The following is a 23,181-nucleotide window of genomic DNA, read 5'->3' on the forward strand; positions in this document are numbered from 1 at the left end:
TCTTTCAATCCACAATCAATCAACAAACAATTAAGCATCTACTATGTGCCAGTCACTGTCTTTTGCCTCTTTTTTGTATCTCCAGAACTTAGTACAGTGGCTAGTATATAGTAGATGCTTAATAAATGATTATTGACTGACTGACTAGGACTAATCTTGTGATTTCATTGTTACAGGAAACTCCCAGGCAAGGAAATTCCCTTTGCTGATGCAAATCAGCACCTTCTGTGCAACTTACAGTCTCAGAGAATAATCTAGAGCAGGGGTGGGGAACCTGCAGCCTTGAGGCCACATGCAGCCTTCTAGGTCCTTGGGAAGGGATTTTTGACTGAGTCCAAGTTTTACAGAATAAATCCTTTTATTAAGGGGATTTTTTCTGTGAAGTTTGGGTTCAGTCAAAGGACCACACTTGAGGACCTAGAGGGCCACATGTGGCCTTGAGGCTACAGGTTCCCCATCCCTGCTCTAGAGCATGGCAGGTCAAGTGACCTGCTCCAGGGCACAAAGCCAGTATGTGTCAGAGATGGGATACATACGTGCAACACTTCAGTAATATTATCATATAACATGTAACAACAACTCAGCCTATTCAAATAAGCTGTCAATTTGTATTTAAATAGTACTTTAACATTTACTAAAGCTTTTACACATTAGCCCTGAAAGACAAGTAGTGCAAATAATGTTCTCCTCATCTTACAGATGAGGAAGCTGTGGCTAAAAGTGACCTGCCCAAAGTTACACAACCAATAAGTGACTAGCTACGCCTGTAGTGGAAACCAGACCATTTGAGATCTGCTGAAGGAACTGAGAATGCTTAGCTCAGGGAAGGAAAGACTGAAGAGGGAGAGAACTGCTGTCTTCAAGTATTTGTGGGGCTGTCACATGGAAGAGAGATTAGATCTGCCTGGTTGCAGAGCCCAGAATTGGGAGCAAAGAGTAGACATTACAAAAGAGGGAGATTTTGGCTGAATGTGAGGAGCAGCTTCGTAACAAAACACACAGTGAATCACAGAATTTCAGTGTTGGGACCTCAGAAGCTATCCATTCCAACCCATGCCTGAAAATAATACTATGACACATCTGACAAGCGATCATCTAGCCTTTTCTTGAGGGGGAACCTACTCCCTCCTAAGGCATCTTATTCCTTTTTAGACAGTTCTGGTTGTTGGAATGCTTTTCTTGACATCAACCCTAAATCTGCCCACTTTATAATGCTTTTCTATTGCACCTATTTCTGCTTTGGGGATCAAGGAGAACAAGGTTAATTACTCTTCCAGGAGACAATCTTTCAAACATGTGGAGGCAGCTATTATGTCATCCCTTAAATCTTCTCTTCCTCAGGCTAAAGTGGAAATAGCCCCAAAGTGTAAGGCACTGCCTCTTTCTGAAGGTCTTCATGAAGAGGAGAGACTCCATCTCCAGACTCTAACATTTTCACTAGCTATCTTTCTTCATTTCTGGAACTCTCTCTTCATCTCTGCCTCCTGGCTTTCCTGGTTTCCTTAAGGTGCTAACTAAAATCTCATCTTCTACAAGAAATCTCCCCTGATCCCCCTTAATGCTTAGTGCTTTCCCTCAGCTTATCAGCTCCAATTTATTACATATATATACACACAAATATGTAGATACATTTTATATACACATGCAAACATATATATTTATATACATACATAAATAGATAGATATATTTATATGGTATGTATAAACATATTTAAGTGTATTTTACATACATGCATGCATATATTTGCATGTGTATTGATATATTCATATATGTACATGTAAGTATGTATTTATTTATATATAATTTTGTGTGTGTGTATATATATATATATATATATATATACATATATAATTTGTATATAATTGTTTCCATGTTGTCTCCCTCATTAGATTGCGAACTTCTTGAGAGCAAGGATTGTCCTTTGCTTACTTTGTATTCCTAGTGCTTATCGACTGACTAACTGATTGACTGATATTTGTTCAGGTACAGGTCAAACTCACTGGCCTCTGAGGCCCCTTTCAGTTCTAAAATTCTGTTATTCTTATTCCCAGTGTTCTTTCCCCTCCACCTCACTCTTGGTGTTGTCATTCAGTCATTTTCAGTTGTGTCTGACTCTTCATGACCCCATTTGGGTCAAGATACTGGAGTGGTTTGCCATTTCCTTCTCCAGCTCATTTTATAGATGAGGAAACTGAGGCAAACAGGGTTAAGTGACTTGCCCAAGGTCACAAAGCTAGTAAGTGTTTGAGGCTGGATTTGAACTCACAAAAATGAGTGAGTCTTCCGGATTCCAGGCCTGGCACTCTATCCACTGCACCTCCACCTTACCATAAGCGATCAGTTGGTCCAATCCTCTACTTCAAGTAGAAAGAAGCAAATATCTCAGTCAAAGAGATAGTTGCTGTTAATTTTCTTTTTCAAGGTCCCAGTTACTTTACCCCATCATGTTAGAGTGAGCAATTATCCTTACAGCTGATGTTTCATCCATATGCACAGATTCCTCCATGATTTTTGGAATTCCTGATGAAACAGATTCTTGCTGGGCCTAACCTCACTGAAATACAGGGACCAGGAGTAAACTGGACTTATGACCTCACTAGACAGGTTTGCTTATTTATTAGTGTCAGTATTTGCCTGGGCAGGGCAAGAACAAACAAAAGGAACTCCCATGCACAGAATTTCAATGAAGAGGCTGAGCCCACAGAGAAAAGGGTCCATTGTGATGATGTGCAGAGGAGGGGAGGAGTAGGCCACTCACTCTGCTCTAACCCACCTCCAGTCTGATCCTGCTTTTACTCAAACTGCCTTTCAGCATTTAGGCATTTAGGGCATTTTACGCTATCATGAACTGATTTTCCAGTCCGTTCTTGGGAATGTTTTGACTTCTAAAATGGATTGTAAACTTTGTGAGGGTAGGGATGACTACGCTGGTGTTTTCTAATAATGCTCAATGTAGATTTTTGAAGATAATAATTCCAAAAAGTTGATTGATCATTTCAAATTTCTGAGATTCCTGAGGTTTTAGAGGACACCAAGACCCCAGTTAGAAGCTCTTTCCCTCTGCCTCCAGAGGTCATTGTAAAATGTGAAGAAAGACACTAGGAACATAGTTCCCTTTAGATTTTGAGCTCTTCAACAGCAAGGACTATCTTTTGCCTTTGTACCCTTAGTGCTTAGCACATAGTAGATGCTTTTTTAAAAAATGCTTTTTAACGAATTGAATGTAGATTTCAAGCTGGAAAGGACTATCAAAGTCACCTAGACCAACTGTCTCATTTTATAAATCAATCTATCAATCAACAAGTATTTATTAAACTCCAACTACTGGGCACTGGGAATATAAGTACAAGGAATGAAATCATCTCTACTTGAAATGAGCTTACATTCTAATAAGGGAGACAAATGCATATTAAAATATATGCAAAATAAACATTCAGTTGTATCTAACTCTTTGCGAACACATTTGAGTTTTCTTAGCAAAGATACTGGAATGGTTTGCCATTTCCTTCTCCAGATCATTTTACAGATGAAGAAACTGAGGCAAATAGGACTAAGTGACTTCCAGTAAGTGTCTGAGGCCAGATTTGAATATAGGTCTTCCTGATTTCAGGCCCAGCACTCTATGCTAGAGCCCACTACACAACCTAGCTCCCCTGATAGATAGATAGATAGATAGATAGATAGATAGATAGATAGATAGATAGACAGACAGACAGACAGACAGATAGACAGACAGACAGACAGATATAGATATAGATATGAGTCATAAATATATGATAGTTTGGGAGGAGGGCACTAACAGATGGGAAGGAGGGTCAGGAAAGGTTTTGGTGCTTGGGTAGCATTTTGAGAGAACAATTCCATAAGAAAAATGTAAGGAAACCATTCATTCCCAGCATGGGAGACAGCCAATACAAAGGCATAGGAATTACAAAGGGAATTTCTCATGAGAGGAACAGAGAAAAGGACAATTTGTCTGGATTACAAAGAACAAGAAGGGAAAGAGTGTCCAATGAGCCTGGAAAGATAGGTTGGGTATAGGTTGTTAAAAGCTTTAAAAGCTAATCAGAGGAGTTTGTATTTGGTTGTAGAGGAAACAGGAAATCACTGTAGTTGATGGAACAGGGGAGTCTTGTGGCTGGATCTCTGCTTACAGAGTTGCTTTGTCAGCTATGCATATAAAGAATGGATTAAAAAAGGAAGAGACTGGAACTAGGGAGAGCAATTAGAAGGCTATTGCAATAATCTGGTGAGAGGTGATGAGGGCCTAAATTAAGGTCATAACTGGAGTGGAGAGAAGGGATTGGAACATAGAGATTTTGTGAGGTGCTGAGGCCAAGAGAGGTAAAGTGTGTAGTCTAAGCATGTATAGCATACACTGTGGATACAGTATTTCTTTAAATATATAAATATAAATATATATATATATATGTGCATACATATGTGTATACATATATGTGCATATATGTATGTATATATGTATGTGTGTGTATATATGCATATATATGTGTATATACACACACACACACATATATATGTGTATATGTATATATATGCATATATACACACATACATATATGTGTGTGTGTGTGTGTGTGTGTGTATGTGTGTATACACACATACATACTTTGCACCATCAGTTTGACCCTAGACCCTCTCCCTGTACAGAATCAGTGGAGTGAGGAGTGGATCTCATCATCTTCCAGAGTTCTTATGTCACCAGTCATTGATTGGTTGAGCTGCTCTTCCTCAATAGGTCCACTGGATAGAATATAACAAACAAACCCTAACTGACTATCTGCCTAGCTAATGGCATTGGAGAAAAGTGGGAGAGAGGGCTGTCTTGGTATAAATCCTAGTTCATGTCTTCAAGGATTCATAATACTATTGAGAAAATAAAATTTGATATACTAAAAACAACCAGAGAAACAGTGCAAAGCAGTGTGTAATTAGCACTCAATTACATAGCTAGATTGTATGATTTCTGTAAGTGATGAGGAGCACATTATAATTAGAATAGAATGTGAAATGAGAGTTGAGTTGGGCATTAAAAGATAGAAAAGATTAGGATAAAAGGAAGGGATTTAAGCAAAGGGCATTTCATATTAGGCTGGGGGACTGGGCCAGTAATGAGCCAGAGATGAAAATTAGCATCAGCACAAATAGAAGACAGTGAAGAAAAATGAGAGTTAACAGTATATTAAGTAGAGAGAAAGCAAAATAAACCCAGAACATGATGCTTGAACTTCTGGAAAGTTTAGAAGCTTAAGAAGAGGTAACAAAGGATTTTGAATTCATCTATTAATTCAACAAATACTTATCACATCCCTTGTGCGCAGGGCAATCACATGGCCTCCTATGTCAGAGCATCAAAAGGCAAGCTAGTGGCTAACAACAGCTGGTTGACAAATCTCAGAGCCGAATTTCTGGTCCTCCACTACATGCAGAAATACACACGTACGCGCACATCCATACCAGCTTTGGATTATTTCCCAGAGCAAGCCACACTGGTGATGTAGCAATGATGTCCATTAGAGATGGCAGATGTTTGCTACTGGATCACCAAAACAGCTCATTTACTGGGAAGGGGTTGTACTGAATTAAATAGGAGCCTCTGTGTCAGGTGATTAATTCTATAGTTTCCCCTAAATAGGTCCTTTAAGCTCAAAGAAGCATGGGAGGCGGCACTGAGAGGCAGTGAACAGAGCAGTAGAAGTACACCTGAGTTCAAGGCCCACCTCAGACACTAGCTATGTAGCCATAAGTGGATTAAGATTCTCTGAATCTTAGTTTACTTATCTGTAAAACAGGGATACTATTGCTTGCACTCTTACCCCCTGGGATTGTTGTACAAAAAGCACTTGGTGAAACTTCAAAGTGCTATATAATTGAGAAGAGAGGGAGCACGGTCACTTTGGCTGCTAGTGGGAAACAGACAAATGGCACCAGCCCCAACAGTGCTGCCTGCCCCTTAGTCATTCTCTCTGCACCCATTCGCTCCCCTGTCCAATCCATCTTTCTCTACACAGCCGCTAAACCCATATGCCTAAAACATGTCTAACTATGTCACTCTCCTGTTGACGAAACTTCAGTGGATCACTGTTGTCTTTAGGATAAAAGGCCAACTCTTCTGTTTGGCATTTAAAGCCCTTTACAGCACGGCTCCAGACTATCTCAACTGATTTTATATTACTGTCGTGCAATCTGCATTCCAACCAACTATAGAGGCCTACTCCTCTATAGAACTTCCACGACTTTGCATAGGCTGTCTGTCCCCAGTGTCTGGAATGCTCTCCCTCTTTAGCTCTTCATCTTGGAAGAATAATGATAATAACAACAACAACTAACACTTATGGAGTTCACCACGTGCCAGGTACTGCACTAAGTACTTTGTAATTATTATTTCATTTGATCCTTTCAACAACCCTGATAGCTGGGAGGTAGATGCTATTACTATCTCCATTTTACAGATGAGGGTACTGAGGCAAACAGAGGATAAATGACTTGCTCAGGGTCACACAGCTAGTATATATCAGAGGCCAAATTTGAACTCAGATCTTTCTGACTCCAGGACCAGCATTCTATCCACTAAGCCACCTAACTCCCCAACCCCCCTCAAACTCCACCTCTTACGTGAGCAGGGGTCTGTATATACAAAGACCCAAAAATGAGTGGAATCAGGAAAAGGTTCATAGAAGGGAAGAGGAAAGGAATAAATATTTCTTTAGAGCCAACTACTTACCAGGAAGTATAAGTATTATCTCATAGAATGATAGAACTGCAGAATTTGAAAGTTGGAAAGGATCTCAGTGGTCATGTAGTCCAACCCAGAAGCAAAATGAATCCTGACTATAACATACCCAAAAAGTGGCTCCCCCCCAGCCTCTGTTTGATGACCTCCAAAGAGGGGGAACCCATCCCTGTTCAAGGCAGCCCATCGCCATTTTGGATAGCTCTAACTGTTAGTATGTTTTTCTGTAAATAATGCCCATATTTGCCTCTTTGCAACTTCCACCAATTGCTCCTGGGTATGTCCTCTAGGGTCAACAAATTCCTGCTTAGGTAGGAGGTGGAGTTTTAGAAGAGCTGGGTAACTCCAGGACCTAGAGTGTTTAGAGTGCTGTTATAGCTGTGTGTGTGTGTGTGTGTGTGTGTGTGTGTGTGTGTGTGTGTGTGTGTGTAGGATACACTGTATACATTTCTCTCTATACGCCATTTCTCCTTGTAGAATATAAGTTGCACAATTGCCCTTAAAGAAAGGGACTATTTTGTCTTTGTATGCCTAGGACTCAGCACAGTATGTGGTATGTAGTAGACACTTAATGCTTTTTTCAGTTGGATTCCCTTTTGTTCCCAGGTTGATTGACATGACAGTCAAGGACTAAAGGAATTGTCAAGAATCTTCTTCCCCACCCCCACCCCAGTTCCACCCAGTTCCTTTACAATGTTGGTAAATGGAGCCCCTGGGATAACTTGAAGGGACTCCAGCTCCTAGAATGATTACCTGAGTTGGTAGACCCCTCCTATGGAAGAAGATGTCATTGTTGCTGCAATCTAGGAGAGACAGCAGTGAAAAGAGAATAACCAAAGATCCTAACTCAGTGAACAAAACAGTCCTTCCAATTTCAAGAGGACAATGGCATCTTCAGAAGAGTCAGTTACCCTAGTCCCATATGCACACCTTCTCGCATGTGTTCTATATCTGTTCCCCCTCCACGTATGTTCTCTAGTTATATGCATTACCTATGTTCCTTCCACAGGGAATTGGGTATGTCATACCACTAATGATATAGTAACCTACAACAGAATCCACTCCTGTGTGGGTGGAGGTGAATTTAGTGGAGTGGGGGAGAAGGGAGGGAGGGAATCTTTCTTCTCACATATTTTGCTATGTTGTTTGACTAAATGTCTTTTGTTTTGAAGTAATGAGTCCTCTGGTAGGACTAGTAAAAGTAAATGCATAAGTAGGGACTTGCAAATCAGAGATTTTTTAAAAGAGATCACTAACTCACAAAATGTCTCAGTCTAAGATAGCTTTCTCAGGGTCTGACACGTTGGGTAGAGGGGATGTCATAATTGCAATGACATCCTATAGTAGAAGTCCAATCAAATGACAACTCAGAAGAAAATTATTGTACTACCTAGAGGTTAGTCGACTGATTTTTGTTCTATCTAGAAGCAAGGCTGGAAAGAAAACATGGAATGTCAAATTACAATTAATATAAAAGGGAAAGTATAATTTTGATGTTTTTAAGTATCTATTTTACTTCTGCAATGAGAAAAGAGAAACATCTTTAAAAGCCCAACATTTTAGCATTCCTAAAAACTAGCAATGTATTTAAAAGGGAAACAGTTTTAAAAAACATGTGTGTATGTATATGTGTGTGTGTATATATGTATCACACACATATGTATATATGACATCCATGCATACAAAATATGTGTTTGTATATGTTTAAGTGTGTCTATAGTATATATATATATATATATATACACACATGCAAACATATATATACAAACATATAAACATACACACACACATGTATGCATACTTTTTTTTATTCCTGTGCTTAGAAGTAACGAGGGTATGTTCTAATAAAGAGCACACTATTCATCAACCAGGAGACCCAGCTCTGCCACTAACTTGTTGAGTAATCTCAGGAAAGTCATTCAACTTTTCTGGACCTTAGTTCCCTAATGGTAATACTGAAAGTCCCTTCCAGCTCCAGAGTTCCACGATAATAACAATGGCTAGAAATTCTAATGGAACTTTAAGGTTTACAAAGTACTTTATAAATATTATCTTTTTTATCCTCACAACAATCCTAGAAGATAGGTGCTCTTATTATCCCCATTTTACAAATGAAGTAACTGAGATGGAGAAAGGTTATGTGACTTTTCTAGGGTCACATAGCTAGTAAATCTCTGAGGTCAGATTTGAACTGTGCCACCTGGTTGCCTATATGAGAGCCAATTAATTTAGTAATGACATTTAGGGCAGCTAGATAGAAGGTGGATAGAGTGCTGGGTCTGCAGTCAGAAAGACAGCTTCCAGCATTCAAATCTGGCCTCAAACACTTACTAGATGTGTGAATCTGGCAAGTCACTTAACCCTGTTTGCCTCAGTTTCCTTATCTGTAACATGAGCTAGAAGAAAATGGAAAACCACTCCAGTATCTCTGCCAAGAAAATCCCAAATGGGGCCATGAAGAGTTGCACATAGCTGAACAACAACAACAACTCTCAGGTTAGTATCATGGATCAGAGCTGGAAGGGTCTTCAGAGGTCATTTTAATCCAACCCCAGTGAAACTGAGACCCAGGGTGTTTAATTGGCTTACCCAAAGTCATACAGGTAATACGCATCAGAGGCAGTATTTGAACCCAGATCCTCTAACTCCATAGCCAGTGACTATTCTTTCCACTGCATCTTTTCCTTGGTTTCAGGCTTTAGGTTGCCTACAGTAGTAAGTAAGCTTCTAATTTTCTCTAAAATAATGGTTCTTAACCTAGGTTCCTTGAACTCATTGGGTTTTTTAAATGTATATATTTTGATAATCGTATTTCAATATAATTGGTTTCCTTTGTATTTTATTTTATGCATTTAAAAATATTGTTCTGAATAGGGGCTTCACCAGCCATGCAAAGGGGCCACAAAACAAAAAGAGGTAAAATAAGGTTCCCAGGCCAGTAATTAATTCACTTTTGTACCTATCGCCAGTCTTCTGAAGGAATGGTCTGCAGTCTGTGACACACAGTCCATCTCATTTTGCTAATGCCCCTCCTATTGTGCTATTTGAGCAAAGACTCACCTCCTCTGCACTGGTACTAAAAAAGGACACAGCAGGTCTCTGATTATCACTTCAGTTCCTTGTCCAAAATAATTGTTTATTGATTTCCAGCTCTGACACTTATCACATTAATGACCTTAGGCCAAGTCTCTCAAATTCTCTAAGCCTCTGTCTCCACCTCAGTAAAATAAAGAAGTTTGACTAGACTGTCTTGGAGGTTTTCTCCTGTCACTTCACTTTAATAGTCAATGACTGCTAAGTAGTAAATCATTATTGTGGATCTTCTACCTTACAGGCTTGAAAAGACATGACTCCAAGTACAGCACAACTTCCTTAGGCCATTTGTTGCTTCTCCTGCCTTCCCTGAAACTGATTTGTGGGAGCACTTCCAGGAAGTGGCCCCCCGGAAAATATCTGGTACATGAAAACAACTACCGCAGCCACATCACCATCAAATGTTTATAGAGCACCCTTGATCTAGTCCACTTTGTTTATAAATGCAGCCTATTTTCTCTATGGAAAGGCTTTGTTTACTGACCAAATGGGCTTTCTCAATACACAATCTGCTTGTTGACAAATCTAGCTACACAACTTTGGATATGTTGGACCCAATTGAGTTTTTCCATCATTAATACTTACCAGACATTAATGCATCATAGCTCCATGGAGGGTTGGGGGCCACTAACCTTTTTTTCATACTGCTAACTTGAATTAACCAAAGTGAACAAATACAAGATTATTCCACATCTTCCCCCTCCACAGGTGACCTAAGCTTGTTTTTTGGCACCCACCCTATGCAGTAGCTCTGGCACTTCTTACAGCATCATGAGAGCTTTCACCCAGGAGAGTTATTAGTTTTGAATCCAGGGGGTAATTCCATAAGAATGCCTGTTTTCCTTCAAAGGACAAAATGTTGTTTGTATGGTGTTAAGCTTAGTATTAAGCATTCCCTAAACCATCAGGCATAAGCAAAACTGTAATACCATGCTAATCAGAGGAAGAAAAAGCCTGGCAGAATCAGACAGCAGGACCTCAGCTCAGACAACCTGAGATTGTTATACCTGATCAGACCTTAGAGATGATCCAACCCATCTCCCCCATTTACCAGATAAGGATGAGTCCCACAGCATCATAGAATTTGACAGTTAGAAGGGAATTCAAGAGTCACCTAGTCCAAGCTGCATGTGAATGAAATCCCCACTCTAGCATACCTGATGCATGGTCATCTCTCCTTAAAGATCTCCAAGGAAAGGGAGTTCCCTTCTGAACAGTTCTCAGGAAGTTTTTCCTAACATTCAAGATAAATTTGTCTCTTGCAGCTTCTACACATTGCTTCTGACATTGCCTTCTCAAACCAAACATAACAAGATAAATCTCTTCTCCACTTGACAGACACTTTCTTAGCATTAAAGACGGCTCTCAGTGCCTTTTCTCCAAGCTAAATATTCCTAGCTCCTTCAACCAATACTTGTATGTCATGCACTCAAGGTCCTTCACCATTCTGCTTACCTACCTCTGGACACTCTCCAGCTTATCAGTGCTTCTCTTTAAACAGTAGCACCCAGAATTGAACAAAATATTCTAAATGAGGTGTGACTAGGAGAGTACGGGGTAGCTTTTGCCCTCCCCCCATTCCCCAAGTCCCATCTTATTAAGCTTATAAAGCTGATTTGTTGGTACCTAAGCACATTTTTACATTTATCTTCAGTGAATTTCAGCTTATTTGTTTTAACCAATGTTCCAGTCTGTCAAGATCCTTTGGAAACCTGATTCTGTCATCCAATCAACCAATCAATTAACAAGCATTTATTAAGCATCTAACATGTACCCAGAACTGCACTAAATGCCAGATGTACAAATATAATTAACATAATAATTGTATTCTAAGAATAAATATAAAGAGAATAAATACAAAATCATTACATACAAGGCGGCTTGAGAGGGAGGGAGGGCACCCACATTTGGGGGAGAATCAGAAAAGACTTCATATAGAAAGTGGTGTTTGAGGTCCATTTGAACAAAGAGAAGGATTCTATTAGGTGAGGTGAAGAGTGAGTGTGTTCCAGGCATATGGGGTGGCCCCTGTAAAAGTATGGAGATGAGAGATAGAGTGTCCTTGCACGAGAAACAGAAAGAAGGCCAGTTTGACTGGACTGCAGAGTACAAGAAGCTAGAAAGATAGGTTGGGACAAGGTTGTGAAGAGGTTGAAATACTAAACAGAGAAGTTCATAGTTGATTCTAGAGGCAACAGGAAGCCACTGGAGTTCATTGACCAGGGGAGTATTATGACTGGATCTGCCCTTAAGGGAAATAATTATGGCAGTAGTATATATAAAGTTGAAAAAGTAGGGAGAGACTTGAAGTAGTATAGAGGCTGTTCCATCACGGTTCCATCAGCAAAAATGATGAGCATACCATCTACAGCCTTCTGCCCTATCTTGGTATTGTCTACAAACTTGATAAGTGTATCATTTACAGTCTTCTGTCCCATCTTGGTATTGTCCGCAATTTGATAAGCATACCATCTATGGTTTTATCCAAACCATTGATAAAATTGTTAAATAGTGAAGGACCAAACACATTCCTCATTCTCCATAGGAGAACTTCTCCCATGTTAACATGGAACCATTAACTCTTTGAGGTCAATCATCTAGCCAGTCCTGAATCAATGTGATAGTGTTATCATCTAATGCACATCCCCCCATATTCCCAACCACAAAATAGGATGAGATACTTTACCAAAAGCTTAGCTAAAATCTCCGTAAACTAAATCCACAGTATTTAAAGATTCCGTGATTTGCCTAAGGCCACATAACTAAATGTTTTATTTCCTGCCTCTTTAGAAGAATCCTCTTTTGTTTGCCCACATGCCTCTTAGTCTTGTTGGCAAGCCTTGGTTAATCTTCACGATGACTCATTATGAAATAGTGAAAATCTTTCACCCAGTGCTTCTCAGCAGCACACTAGCAATGCTCATCGGACCAAACAACCTTTATTACCAATATTCCTGATAATTATAATTCCCAGTGTCTACATTCTGTGGCTCAAACATTGCTCTAAATTTTTTTTAAAAGCTTGAAGAACACTTTCCCAAAAAACATTTTAAAACAATTTTTAAAACAGATTTATACAGTGCTTTAAAATTTGCTGAGCATCATATATATATATATATATATATGTATATATATATGTATATATATATATATTAGTCTTTTACCTCAATTTATGGTTTCATCTCAAGGCAGACCAATAGAGTTATTTAAGAGGCAATCTGGTGTAGCGATAGCTTGTTGTTGTTCAGTTGGTCCGTGGTGTCCAACTCTGAGCTGTTCTCAAAGCTCAGGAAGACCCAGGCTTAAGTCCAATCTCTGATCCATGCTAGATGAGGGACTCGGGACAAGCCACTTAACCTTCGAAGTGCTCTAGGACAGGTAAATCCCTAACACTCTTAGTTGCAGACAATGCCAACCTACATTGGAGAAGAAGTTTCTATACCTGAGAGTTCCTCAATGAAATTAAGGGTCCAGTCCCTATTCCTGATCCTTTGTAATCCCAGTACCTTGCACATAATAGACATTCAATAAATGTTTGTTGAATTGAAACAATTCTAAATATTTCATAAAAATATAAGGTTGAAAAAAATAATCTCTCTTAGTTCTTGGAGTTTGAGTATAAAAATGGGAAGACCAAAAGTAATGGTAAGAAGTAATAAAAAGGAAGATTGTCATTGTTCCCTTTGCTACATACATGTCGTATCACCCACCTTTTTTTCCTATTATTCCTGAATCCAAAGCCTTAACTTTATAAGAATGGAAGAGAGCCAATAGCATCTGGATTCTCTCATCCCATACATTTGCTGCTATCCACCACACCATTAAATCAGTTACATACAAAATGTGTACTCTTCTCCAAAATACTAGCCATAGGTTCCCCCAAACAGGAATACTGAGCAACTGTTCTGTGGAACAGTAAGGCAATGACTGTTGTCAATAACTTTAACAAGGGCACCAGCCTTTCTCCTTTTCTCAAGCTTTCTATAGGGACGAGCCTATAAAAGCTGAGGTAGTACAGGTCTTTGGGTCATGCTGCAGGGTTCCTAACTATATTTTCAGCAGGGCATATAAGAGAGATAACAGCAGAGAAGAGCAGCTGTGTAGGAGGCTGGTTACTTCATTCAATCAACAAGCATTTATTGAGCCCTACGTGCCAGATATAGTGCTAAACACTGAAGATACAAAGAGAGTTACAAATATAGTCCCTGCCCTTAAGGGGCTCACATTCTAATGGGGGAGACAACATGCAAATAACTATGCACACACAAGAGATATGCAGGGTAAACAGAAGGTACTCTTCAGAGGGAAGGCACTAGGATTGGTGTAGGAAGAAGGGGGGAACAGGAAAGGTCTCCTGCAGAGGTGGGATTTGAGCTGCATCTGGAAGAATGCTAGTGAAAACGGGTGGTAGAGGTGAAAAAAGAGCGTTCCCAAGCATGGGGGATTACCAGTGAAAAGGGAGAGAGACAGAATGTCATGTGCCCAGAATAACAAGAATGCTGGTGTTGCTGAATCATAGAGTATGTGGGGGAGTAAGCTAGATTTCCCAGTGTGTTTGTGTTGCCCAGTGTTCTGTATGTCCCTGGAGAGAATCCCTCAGTGTATTATACTTCATGCTGATGGAATTCTTAAAGCATAGCAAATAACAATGGCTGAGCAGTGGTGAGCATTTCACAAGGTCAGCAATGGTTGTGTCCCTGAGAACACCTTCATGCCCTTCCCTGTTCCCTCAGATATACCCAGGCAGAGATCAGCAGACCCATTACCACAATCATTTAGTAGAGTTCAATATACTGGTCTTACATGAAATCAAGTTCAGAAAAGTAAATCATTTTTCCACACAGCTAGCTCTCCACCTTTCCCTTCACATGTTCTGTTCATCTCCAGAAGACTGGCCACTGAGCGATGAATTTTTCTAGCCATGGTAAGCCATTGTACAGACAACCGTAAAGGTGAAGAGGTAGGGAACTAAATACTAACCACAGGTGGAAAGACACGAATAAAAGAACAAGCTTTGTCTATCCCGGATGTCATTACTCATAAAAAACAAATTCAGAGGAAGAACAGATTACTTTTTTCATGAGGTAGGTAGGTGCAGAAGGAGACTTTCAAGAATGCTTTCCATCAGATTCAACCATCCACCCCAGGCCATTTTTGCCATCTGCCTCACTATTGCCCTAATTCTCCATATAGGGAATAATACCATCCAGGCTGGACCTCCAGAAACCATGTCTCCAGTCCCCCAGCTTTGAAACACAGTCTGGGGCTAAGCTGTCCTTTCTGGTGAGTAAGTAGAATAAGACTGGTGAATAACCTAGCCCACTATATATCTCCAGCCCCAGACCAAACCATGTTTTATATCCCATCTAGCCATCTTCTCTAGGGCCATCTTATCATTTTCCCTGTCACTGCTTTTTAACCCCCCATACCTGTGATTCCTGAGACCAAAACTCCTCACTGCTTTTCCTGCCCACCAGTCATTCCCTGGATGTGTTGTTCCTCCCTATTAGCACGCATCCACCTGAAGGCAGGGCCTATCTCACTCTTATACTTGTGATTACCCAGAGTTTAAAGACACAAACACAAGGAAAGGAGGCTGTAAGGTGGAGCCTTGAACTCTTAGACCTGAGTTCTAGTTTGGATTTGGGTACTTGCTGATCATGTAGGCCTTTGAGCAAGTTAGCTAATGTCCCTGGGCCTCAGTCTATTAGTTCAACTGTAAAATAATGGGATTTACATGATATCAGAGGTAGTAGGGACCTAAGACATCATTTAGTTTGACTTAGCCCTTTATCCAACTGTTCTACAATATCCTTGATAAAATGATTGTCTAGCTTCTGCTCAAAGACCTCCAATGCAATGGAAACCTCACCCTCCAAAGGCTGAGCCTTTTATTCTCAGACACCTCTAATTACAGTAGACAAAGAGTTGGCTTAGGGAGACTAGGTTTCAAGTCCCACATCTTGGCCCCTACTCATTCCATGACCTTGAGTAAGTCACAGAATTACTAGATGCCCCTGACAACTTCCTAACACCATAAATTGCAGAGAAGGTGCCTATTCACATTGATAAAGAATTTTCTCATCAGTATTTTCTTAATTTGATAAAATCATATGTCCAGCAAAAAAAAAAGGCAATTTTTCCTTATACCAAACATAATCTTGCCCCCTGAATCCAAAGAAAACTAGATCAGATTAAACAGTCTCTAAGTTTCTTTCTGGTTCAAACACCCTCGATTTCTACATTTCATGCATTTGTCTTTTCAGACACTCTTTCTACTCACTGATAATCACCTTCTCAATACAATTAACAAAAAAAAAAATTAAATCCTTTCTGCAACCATTATAAAAGACCTTGATGGTCATTCTCTTTTAAAATGTTGGACACCTACCAACTTTTTAGAAAGAAAATGAAAACAGTATGTTGACTCACCACAACTCCCCAAAGACAGAGCAAAGGGGACTAAAATAAACTTTCAAAATCCCTTGATTCCATTGTTTTCTATTTATCTTCTCCAATTGACTGACTCATTTATCCATGGCAAACTGCCTACCTCTCTACCTCTTCCTATTTGTCTTCTTCATCCTTCATCCTTCCTCTCTGGGTAGACGAGAAATACTTTTCTCCTGTACACTCACGCCAATGAAGACAAGGATTTCAAAGAAGTCTCTTCTACTACAGACTTGTGTAGCAAGAGGGAGCTAGAGAGTCAGTGAGTCACTGCATGAGTGATGGGAATTGTCTGTGCAAAGTCTGAAGGGCAAAAGAATTCACAACCTCTCCTCTTTCCCAAAGACAACATACAAGGAAATGCCACAACTCACAGAAGCCCAGAACAGAAGTAATCGAATTTTTTTTTTGGAGAGTCAAAGCATGTTCATGGGCTGAGAAGAAAACCTACAGACTTGAAAAAGGTCTTTTTCTAATCATCTCAAATTCCCAGAAAGGGTGAACTCTGGGTGCAGACTGTTTTCTGGTAATTCCACTTCTTCTTTTTTTTTTTTTAATGCAAATCTTTTTGTGCTTTATCATACAAAAAAAAAACTGCCAGGTTGAGCATTAGTAGATTAGCTCTTCCAGTCTCTGGCCTGACAATCAATAAATACATAGGTTTTCATTTTCCCCTCCTCTGATTGTTTAGTCAAACTAGAACCTATTCTACTTCCTGCTGAAAGAAACACCATTTCCAAGCAAGGTAATTAGGGAAACTGTGAGACCCCCTCCAGGAGGCTTCCAAGCCAAAGGCGATGGTCTTTCTTCACAGCACTCCCCAAACAGACTTGTTTGTATTAATAATGAGTAATTAAAGATCAAAAGGACAGATAATCTGTTTAGAGACCAAGAGAATCAACCAAGTTTCTTTCTAGGGCTATTGGGTACATCAGTTCAAAAGCCTAAGTCAAGAGGGTAGGGGCAGACATGGAGATGTAAAAGAAAAACAAGTATAAGAGACTTTTTATCAGAATTAGAAATGTGCTTCTTCGTATCTATCAATCTAGTGTTCTTAACCTGAAGTCCACACCCACAGAGAGATTTCAGGGGATCCATGAACTTGGAAGAGGGAAAAAAATGCATCTTTATTTCCATGGACGCAGTTTACTTTTTAAACCTATGTATTTTATGCATTTAAAAATATTATTGTGAGAAGGGATCCAGACTACCAAAGGGATCCATGTCTCAGAAAAGGTTAAGAACCCGTCCTATAAATGATAACCACCACCTCTCTGCTCTCACTCTCAGAAGCAAGGAAAGGGAGATGGACTGTCTGAAATGCACAGGAAATTAACACGCTTGTGTTCCAAGAACTCATCCCTGAAATAGACTTCTCCAAGACTGCCCACAATCTGCACAAAATGATAGATTCAACAATAATAAATGTAAAGTGAAGCCTGTCCCTTGAATGACACAATGAATAACAAAATTCAGGATGTGAATGCCTAGAAACCAGCTTGCACTCCGTTTTCCTACTAACTCCAAAGGCAAACAGCCTTCCAAAGAAGAACACGCCACTCAGCTGCACATTACACAATCGCTAGATAGATTATCTTCTCCTTTTCAAGAAATGAAACACTCAATTTCCAAACCAAAATGCTATTTGGCAAATACAACTTGCAAGGAGCTGGGTTCTGCTTCTGGGGCTACTCAGAGCTTCCCAGAGTACTGTCTTCAGAACCGCTTCATCTTAATAGGGAGGGGTAATGGGGGAATTCGTTACTCTGCTTCCCCTCCAACTTTCCTTCCTGACCTAAGAGCAGTTCACAGATGCCGCTTGCACAACAGAAGGAGGGGAGGGAGAGGCAGTCTCCTACCGTACCGGCTGGTCTTTAGCGCTCATGTTGCCACGATGCTTTCTGCCTTTTTTTCCGGAGAGCTTGGGAGGGTCAGTGGGGGCAGCTGGGAGAGATCTTGTCCCTGAGGGCCCGGGACAGCTGATGGAGTAGTAGTGCCCCAAGTGCGAAGAGCCGGCTGGTCTTGTTTGCACTATGTCGTTTGCTTTTGAGATTTCTCCAATGCAGATGAAGTCAGGGGGCAGCTGTCCTTGGGGACAATGATTCAATTGGAAGATGGCCTTTGAACAAAGGAGCTGCTTTTACCAGATAGTGTTTTACAGGCATACACATGCCCTTTGACTACAAGGACTGGATGGAAGGAAAGTGTCAGATCACCGAAGACGGGCCTGTCGTCTAAATCATCTGCACCACCACCACCACCACCACTTCCCCCCAAACAGGGTCAAGTTAATTTTTCACCACATAATCTCTTAAGGAAGATCTCTGTAATCTCTGCCATTTCCCCTGCCCCAGCCCACCCCCACTCCTGACTTTCAGATTATTTTCCCTTGTGTCCAAAAGGATTTTTGTAGGATAGACCTGGTGTGTTGTTAATACAGTCCTTCCACCAGCTTATATTCATGCTAACCACAGGTTCACCGAAGATTTTTACTTTGTATATATTTTGCATTTGCTAATCTCTGTACTTGTTGTTTCCCCTGCGGAATGTAAACTCCTTAAAGGCGTGGGCAGTTTTCATTTTGTCTTTGTGTTCCAAGCCCCTAGCTTAGTTCTGGGCATATAGTAGGTGCCTAATAAATCTCTGGGGTGGCTAGGTGGTGCATGGATAGAATACTGGCTTGGAATCAGAAAGACTCATCTTACAGAGTTCAAATCTGGCCTCAGACACTTACTAGCTGTGTGACCTTGGGCAAGTAACTTAACTCTGTTTGCCTCAGTTTCCTTATCTGTAAAAATAAGCTGGAGAAAAAAATGGCAAGTATCTTTGCCAAGAAAACTTCAAATGGGGTCACTGAGAATCAGGCATAACTGAAAAACAACTCAACAACAATAAATGCTTATTAAGCTGAGTGTACCTAAGTTTTACATAGGTGCCCAATGACACCTTCTCAAATATAGAACTAAGGAATACAACATACAAACATGCTGTAATAATGCCCTGATACAAAGAAATAGCAGCTAAAGGAGATTCAAATGTACAGTAAATTAGAAAGAAATCATATTTAAATTCAATCACTACCTATTTGCTTTCTTGCATTATTGAAATGAAAATGAATTATATTGAAGGAGCCTTAGTGGAGAGTAGATAAGCACCAGGCTTGTGATTGGCATTTTTTGCAAATATCATCTTATTGGATCCTCACAATAACCCTGGGAGGCGGGTGCTATTATTATCCCCATTTTACAGTTAGGGAAACAGAGGCAAACAGAGGTTAAGTGATTTGCCCAGAGTCGCACAGCTAATAAGTGTCTGAGGCCAAATCTGAACTCAGATTTTCTTAACTCCAGGCCTACAGCTCCATCTATCTACTTCACCTCCAGCTGCCTAAGGAAATCATCTAATGCAGGGATCCTTACTCTTTTTTTTTTTCATTGTGGACCACTTTGGCACTGTGATGAAGTCTGTACACCCCTTCTCAGAATAATGTCTCTAAATGCATAAAATAAAATATACAGAACTTAGAAGGAAATCCATTATAGTGAAATACTGTTACAGCTAGGTGGTGCAATTGATAGAGCTGAGCCCTGGCATCAGAAGCACCAGAGTTCAAACCTTAGCCTTAGACATTTACTCTTTATTTGATCCTGGGCAAGTCACTTAAACCTGTTTGCCTCAGTTCCTCCTCTGTAAAATGGCTTGGAGAAAGAAATGGAAAACTACTCCAGTATCTTTGTCAAAGAAACCTCAAATTGAGTCATGAAGAGTCTGATACAACTGAAACTACTCAACAAAAACAAGTTTATAGGCTCCAGGTTAAAAACCCCTGATGTATTACAGGAAAGTGATATCAAATAACTTCACCAAATAATTTCACACGACAGTATGTAGCAAAGCCAATATTTAAACTTGGGTTCTCTGACTCCAAACCAGCACCCTCCCTCTATCAGTAAGTTCCTGCCAACAAAGAACTGAGATGGAAACCACTTTAGAGACCATTCAGTCCCACTCCTCTCTTTCAAGGATGTGGAAACTGAGGCCAAAGGCCAGGAAGTAGTTTGCCTCAAATTACACATAAAAGTAGAAGGCTGAGATCCCATCCTAGGCTCTGGGCAAGACACCCCACATGCTTCCTAGGTTGTTATCCTGGGCAGGAGAAAATGCCAGCTGTACACTTGTTAGTATCCCTCCATCATTTTTTTTAACCACATGTGGTCTCCCCCATTAAAAAAGTTTGCTTCTTGAAGGCAGAGACTGGCTTTGCCTTTCTTCTCCCACTGGAAGTACCTGCTGCCCCATAGTCCCTTCCTCTGATTGACTGATAGATTTCTCCCAGAACCTTCATTTTAAGAAAAGAACCAGACCAGCAGGGTCCTCATTTCTTTCCCAGCTCCGCCTCTTATTCTCCTGACTTTCTCTACTATTTCCCCCCCTTATTCTCCAGACTTTCTCTACTATTTCCCCATAAGTCTACCTTCCCTTAGAAATGTGCCCCCTCCCCCTTTAGCTCCTTCTATGTGTTGTCTTCCTCCCATTCAAATGTAAGGTCCTCGAGGAACCTCAAGGATTGTCCTGCTTGCATTTATATTCCCAGAATTTAGCACAATACCTGGCATGTAGTAATCGCTTAATAAGTGTTTGTTGATTTGAAAGAAAGAAAGAGAAAGAGGGAGGGAGGAAGAAAGAAAGGAAAAAGAAAAGAAATTTTAAATAGCAAATTTAACTTAAACATGGGCAAATACAATGGAGAGGAATACTCCTATTTGTACAACAATAGGATCAGGATTATTCATTAGGACTGGGTAAAGAATTCAGGAGTCATTATACAATTATCTGCAGTTTAATTTGCTGCAACATCCCCAGAAACCTACAAGGTGCTGAACATAATCAGGAACAGTATTGGAAGCCACAGGGAAACAGTACCCTGCCCTCTACAAAGCCATTCTGCGTTTGAGACTGACTTTGTGGTTCCAGTTACCCCACGGAGCAAAGAAAAAAAAAAAAGAATTTTAGGATTATAGATTATAAATTATAGATCCAGGGAAGGAGGGGCCTTAGAAGTCATTTAGTTCCCTCTCATATTTTATCAATGAGGAAAACGTCCAAATACAGTAATTAACTTATCTAAGGTCATACATACAACAGTAACAGTGCCAAGATTCAAACCCAAGTCCTGTGACTCAAAACCAAGGATATGTCTACTGCGCATTCAAAAGAAAAGCAATTAAGAAGCTAAAATGATATCAAGATGAAGAAATATCTATATGAAGAAAACTTATTTTAAAAAGATTCTTCACACTGAAAAAAGTGGGATATGTATATGAGCAGCTAGGTAGCACCGTAGATAGACGGAGGGGCCTGAAGACAGAAGTTTTTTTGTTGTTGTTCAGTCATTTCAGTTGTGTTCGACACTTCGTGGCCCCATTTGGGGTTTTCTTGGCAAAGATGCTGGAGCGGTTGCCATTTCCTTCTCCAGCTCATTTTACAGAAAAGGAAACTGAGGCAAACAGGATTCAGTGACTTGCTCAGGGTAGCACATCTGAGGCCAGATTTTAACTCAGGAAGATGAGTCTTCCTCACTCCAAGCCTAATACTCTCAACTCTAGCCTCAGATATTTGCTAGCTTTGTGACCCTGGACAAGTCACTGAACCCTGTTTGCCTCAGTTTCTTCATCTGTAAAATGAGCTGGAGAAGGAAATAGCAAACCACTCCTGTGTCTCTGCCAAGAAAACCCCAAATGGAGTCACAGAGAGTCAAATGTGACTGAACAAGTGGTATGTAGGTAAGCAGTGAAAGGAGATATATAATCAAAGGTTTTTAAATCTTAGAAGAAATAAATAAGGTGAATTTTTTATCAGCTTACTAGTTCTAGGGGGCCTGGAGAAGTATGATTTGAAACAATAAAGAGATTGTCTTGGGCCAAAAATGAAAAATGTTATCTAATATCTCAATAAGTTCAATGCCTGGCTTACAGTCTTTCTCTTCTCCCCAACTCCTGAAGGTACCTACATATCTTTGCTCCCCCAAATACCCTAGCATCCCAGTTCCTCAATTTACTTATTTCCCATGATTCACTCTTTTGCCTCACCTCAGCTACACACAGAGATAGCAACTAGGTGGTGCAGTGAATAGAACACTGAACCTGGAGTCAGACTTGAGTTCAGATTATGCCTCAGACACTTACTAGCTGTGTGACCCTGGGCAAGTCACTTAATCATTCTCAGCCAAAGTTTCCTCATCTGTAAAATGGGGATAATAATAGCACCTGCCTTCCATGGTAGTTGGGAGGATAAAATGAATTAATATTTGTGAAGTGCTCTGCAATCGTTACATAAATTCTAGCTATTATTAGCTGTTACCTTGCCATCACCAGCAATTGTTTCATTTCTGTGTTCACGAATTCTAAAATTCCCTTATATGATCTTATGATCTCTTATATTTTAAAATTCCCTTATATTTTCCTTCATATGATCTGTTGTCATTCCACCTCTCCTGACTTAAGAATAGATCTGGGAACCCTGAACTCCATTTTTCACTTTCACTACAACTTCCAGTGCTTAGTGTTCTGATTTCTTTCCCAGGCCATCACCCCTGTACTGGCCACGTTCTCCTCCCTTCAGGCATCCTGCTCACAATCTGGGTAGCATCCTTGACATCTCACTCCCTCAAAGCCCCCTGTATCCAATCTACTGCCAAGTCCTGCCAATTTGACCTTCATAACATTTTTCTTACACATCCCCCTTCTCCCCTCTGACGCTGTCACCACCCTGATGCAGATCCTCCTCACCTCACACTTGGACAATAGCTGTGTGATTTGCCTACCACAAGTCTCTCCCTCTCTAGCTCCTCCATTCAGCTGTCAAGAGTGAGATTCCCAAAGCACAG

General features: G+C 40.3%; 1 protein-coding gene across 1 annotated transcript in view; it reads right to left on the minus strand.

Moving 5' to 3' along the window:
• ENPP2 (ectonucleotide pyrophosphatase/phosphodiesterase 2) overlaps positions 1–18,456 on the minus strand; it is a 190,918-nt gene extending 172,462 nt beyond the window's left edge. Inside the window, exon 1 of the mRNA XM_078153710.1 lies at positions 18,160–18,456. Coding sequence (XP_078009836.1) covers positions 18,160–18,180 — 21 coding nt within the window. The 5' untranslated portion in view covers positions 18,181–18,456. The remainder of the gene's footprint in view (positions 1–18,159) is intronic.
• Positions 18,457–23,181: the final 4,725 nt, after the last annotated feature.

The sequence above is a fragment of the Phascolarctos cinereus genome, unplaced genomic scaffold (assembly GCF_003287225.1).
Source record: "Phascolarctos cinereus isolate Bilbo 61053 unplaced genomic scaffold, phaCin_HiC Scaffold_4;HRSCAF=312, whole genome shotgun sequence".
Taxonomy (NCBI): domain Eukaryota; kingdom Metazoa; phylum Chordata; class Mammalia; order Diprotodontia; family Phascolarctidae; genus Phascolarctos; species Phascolarctos cinereus.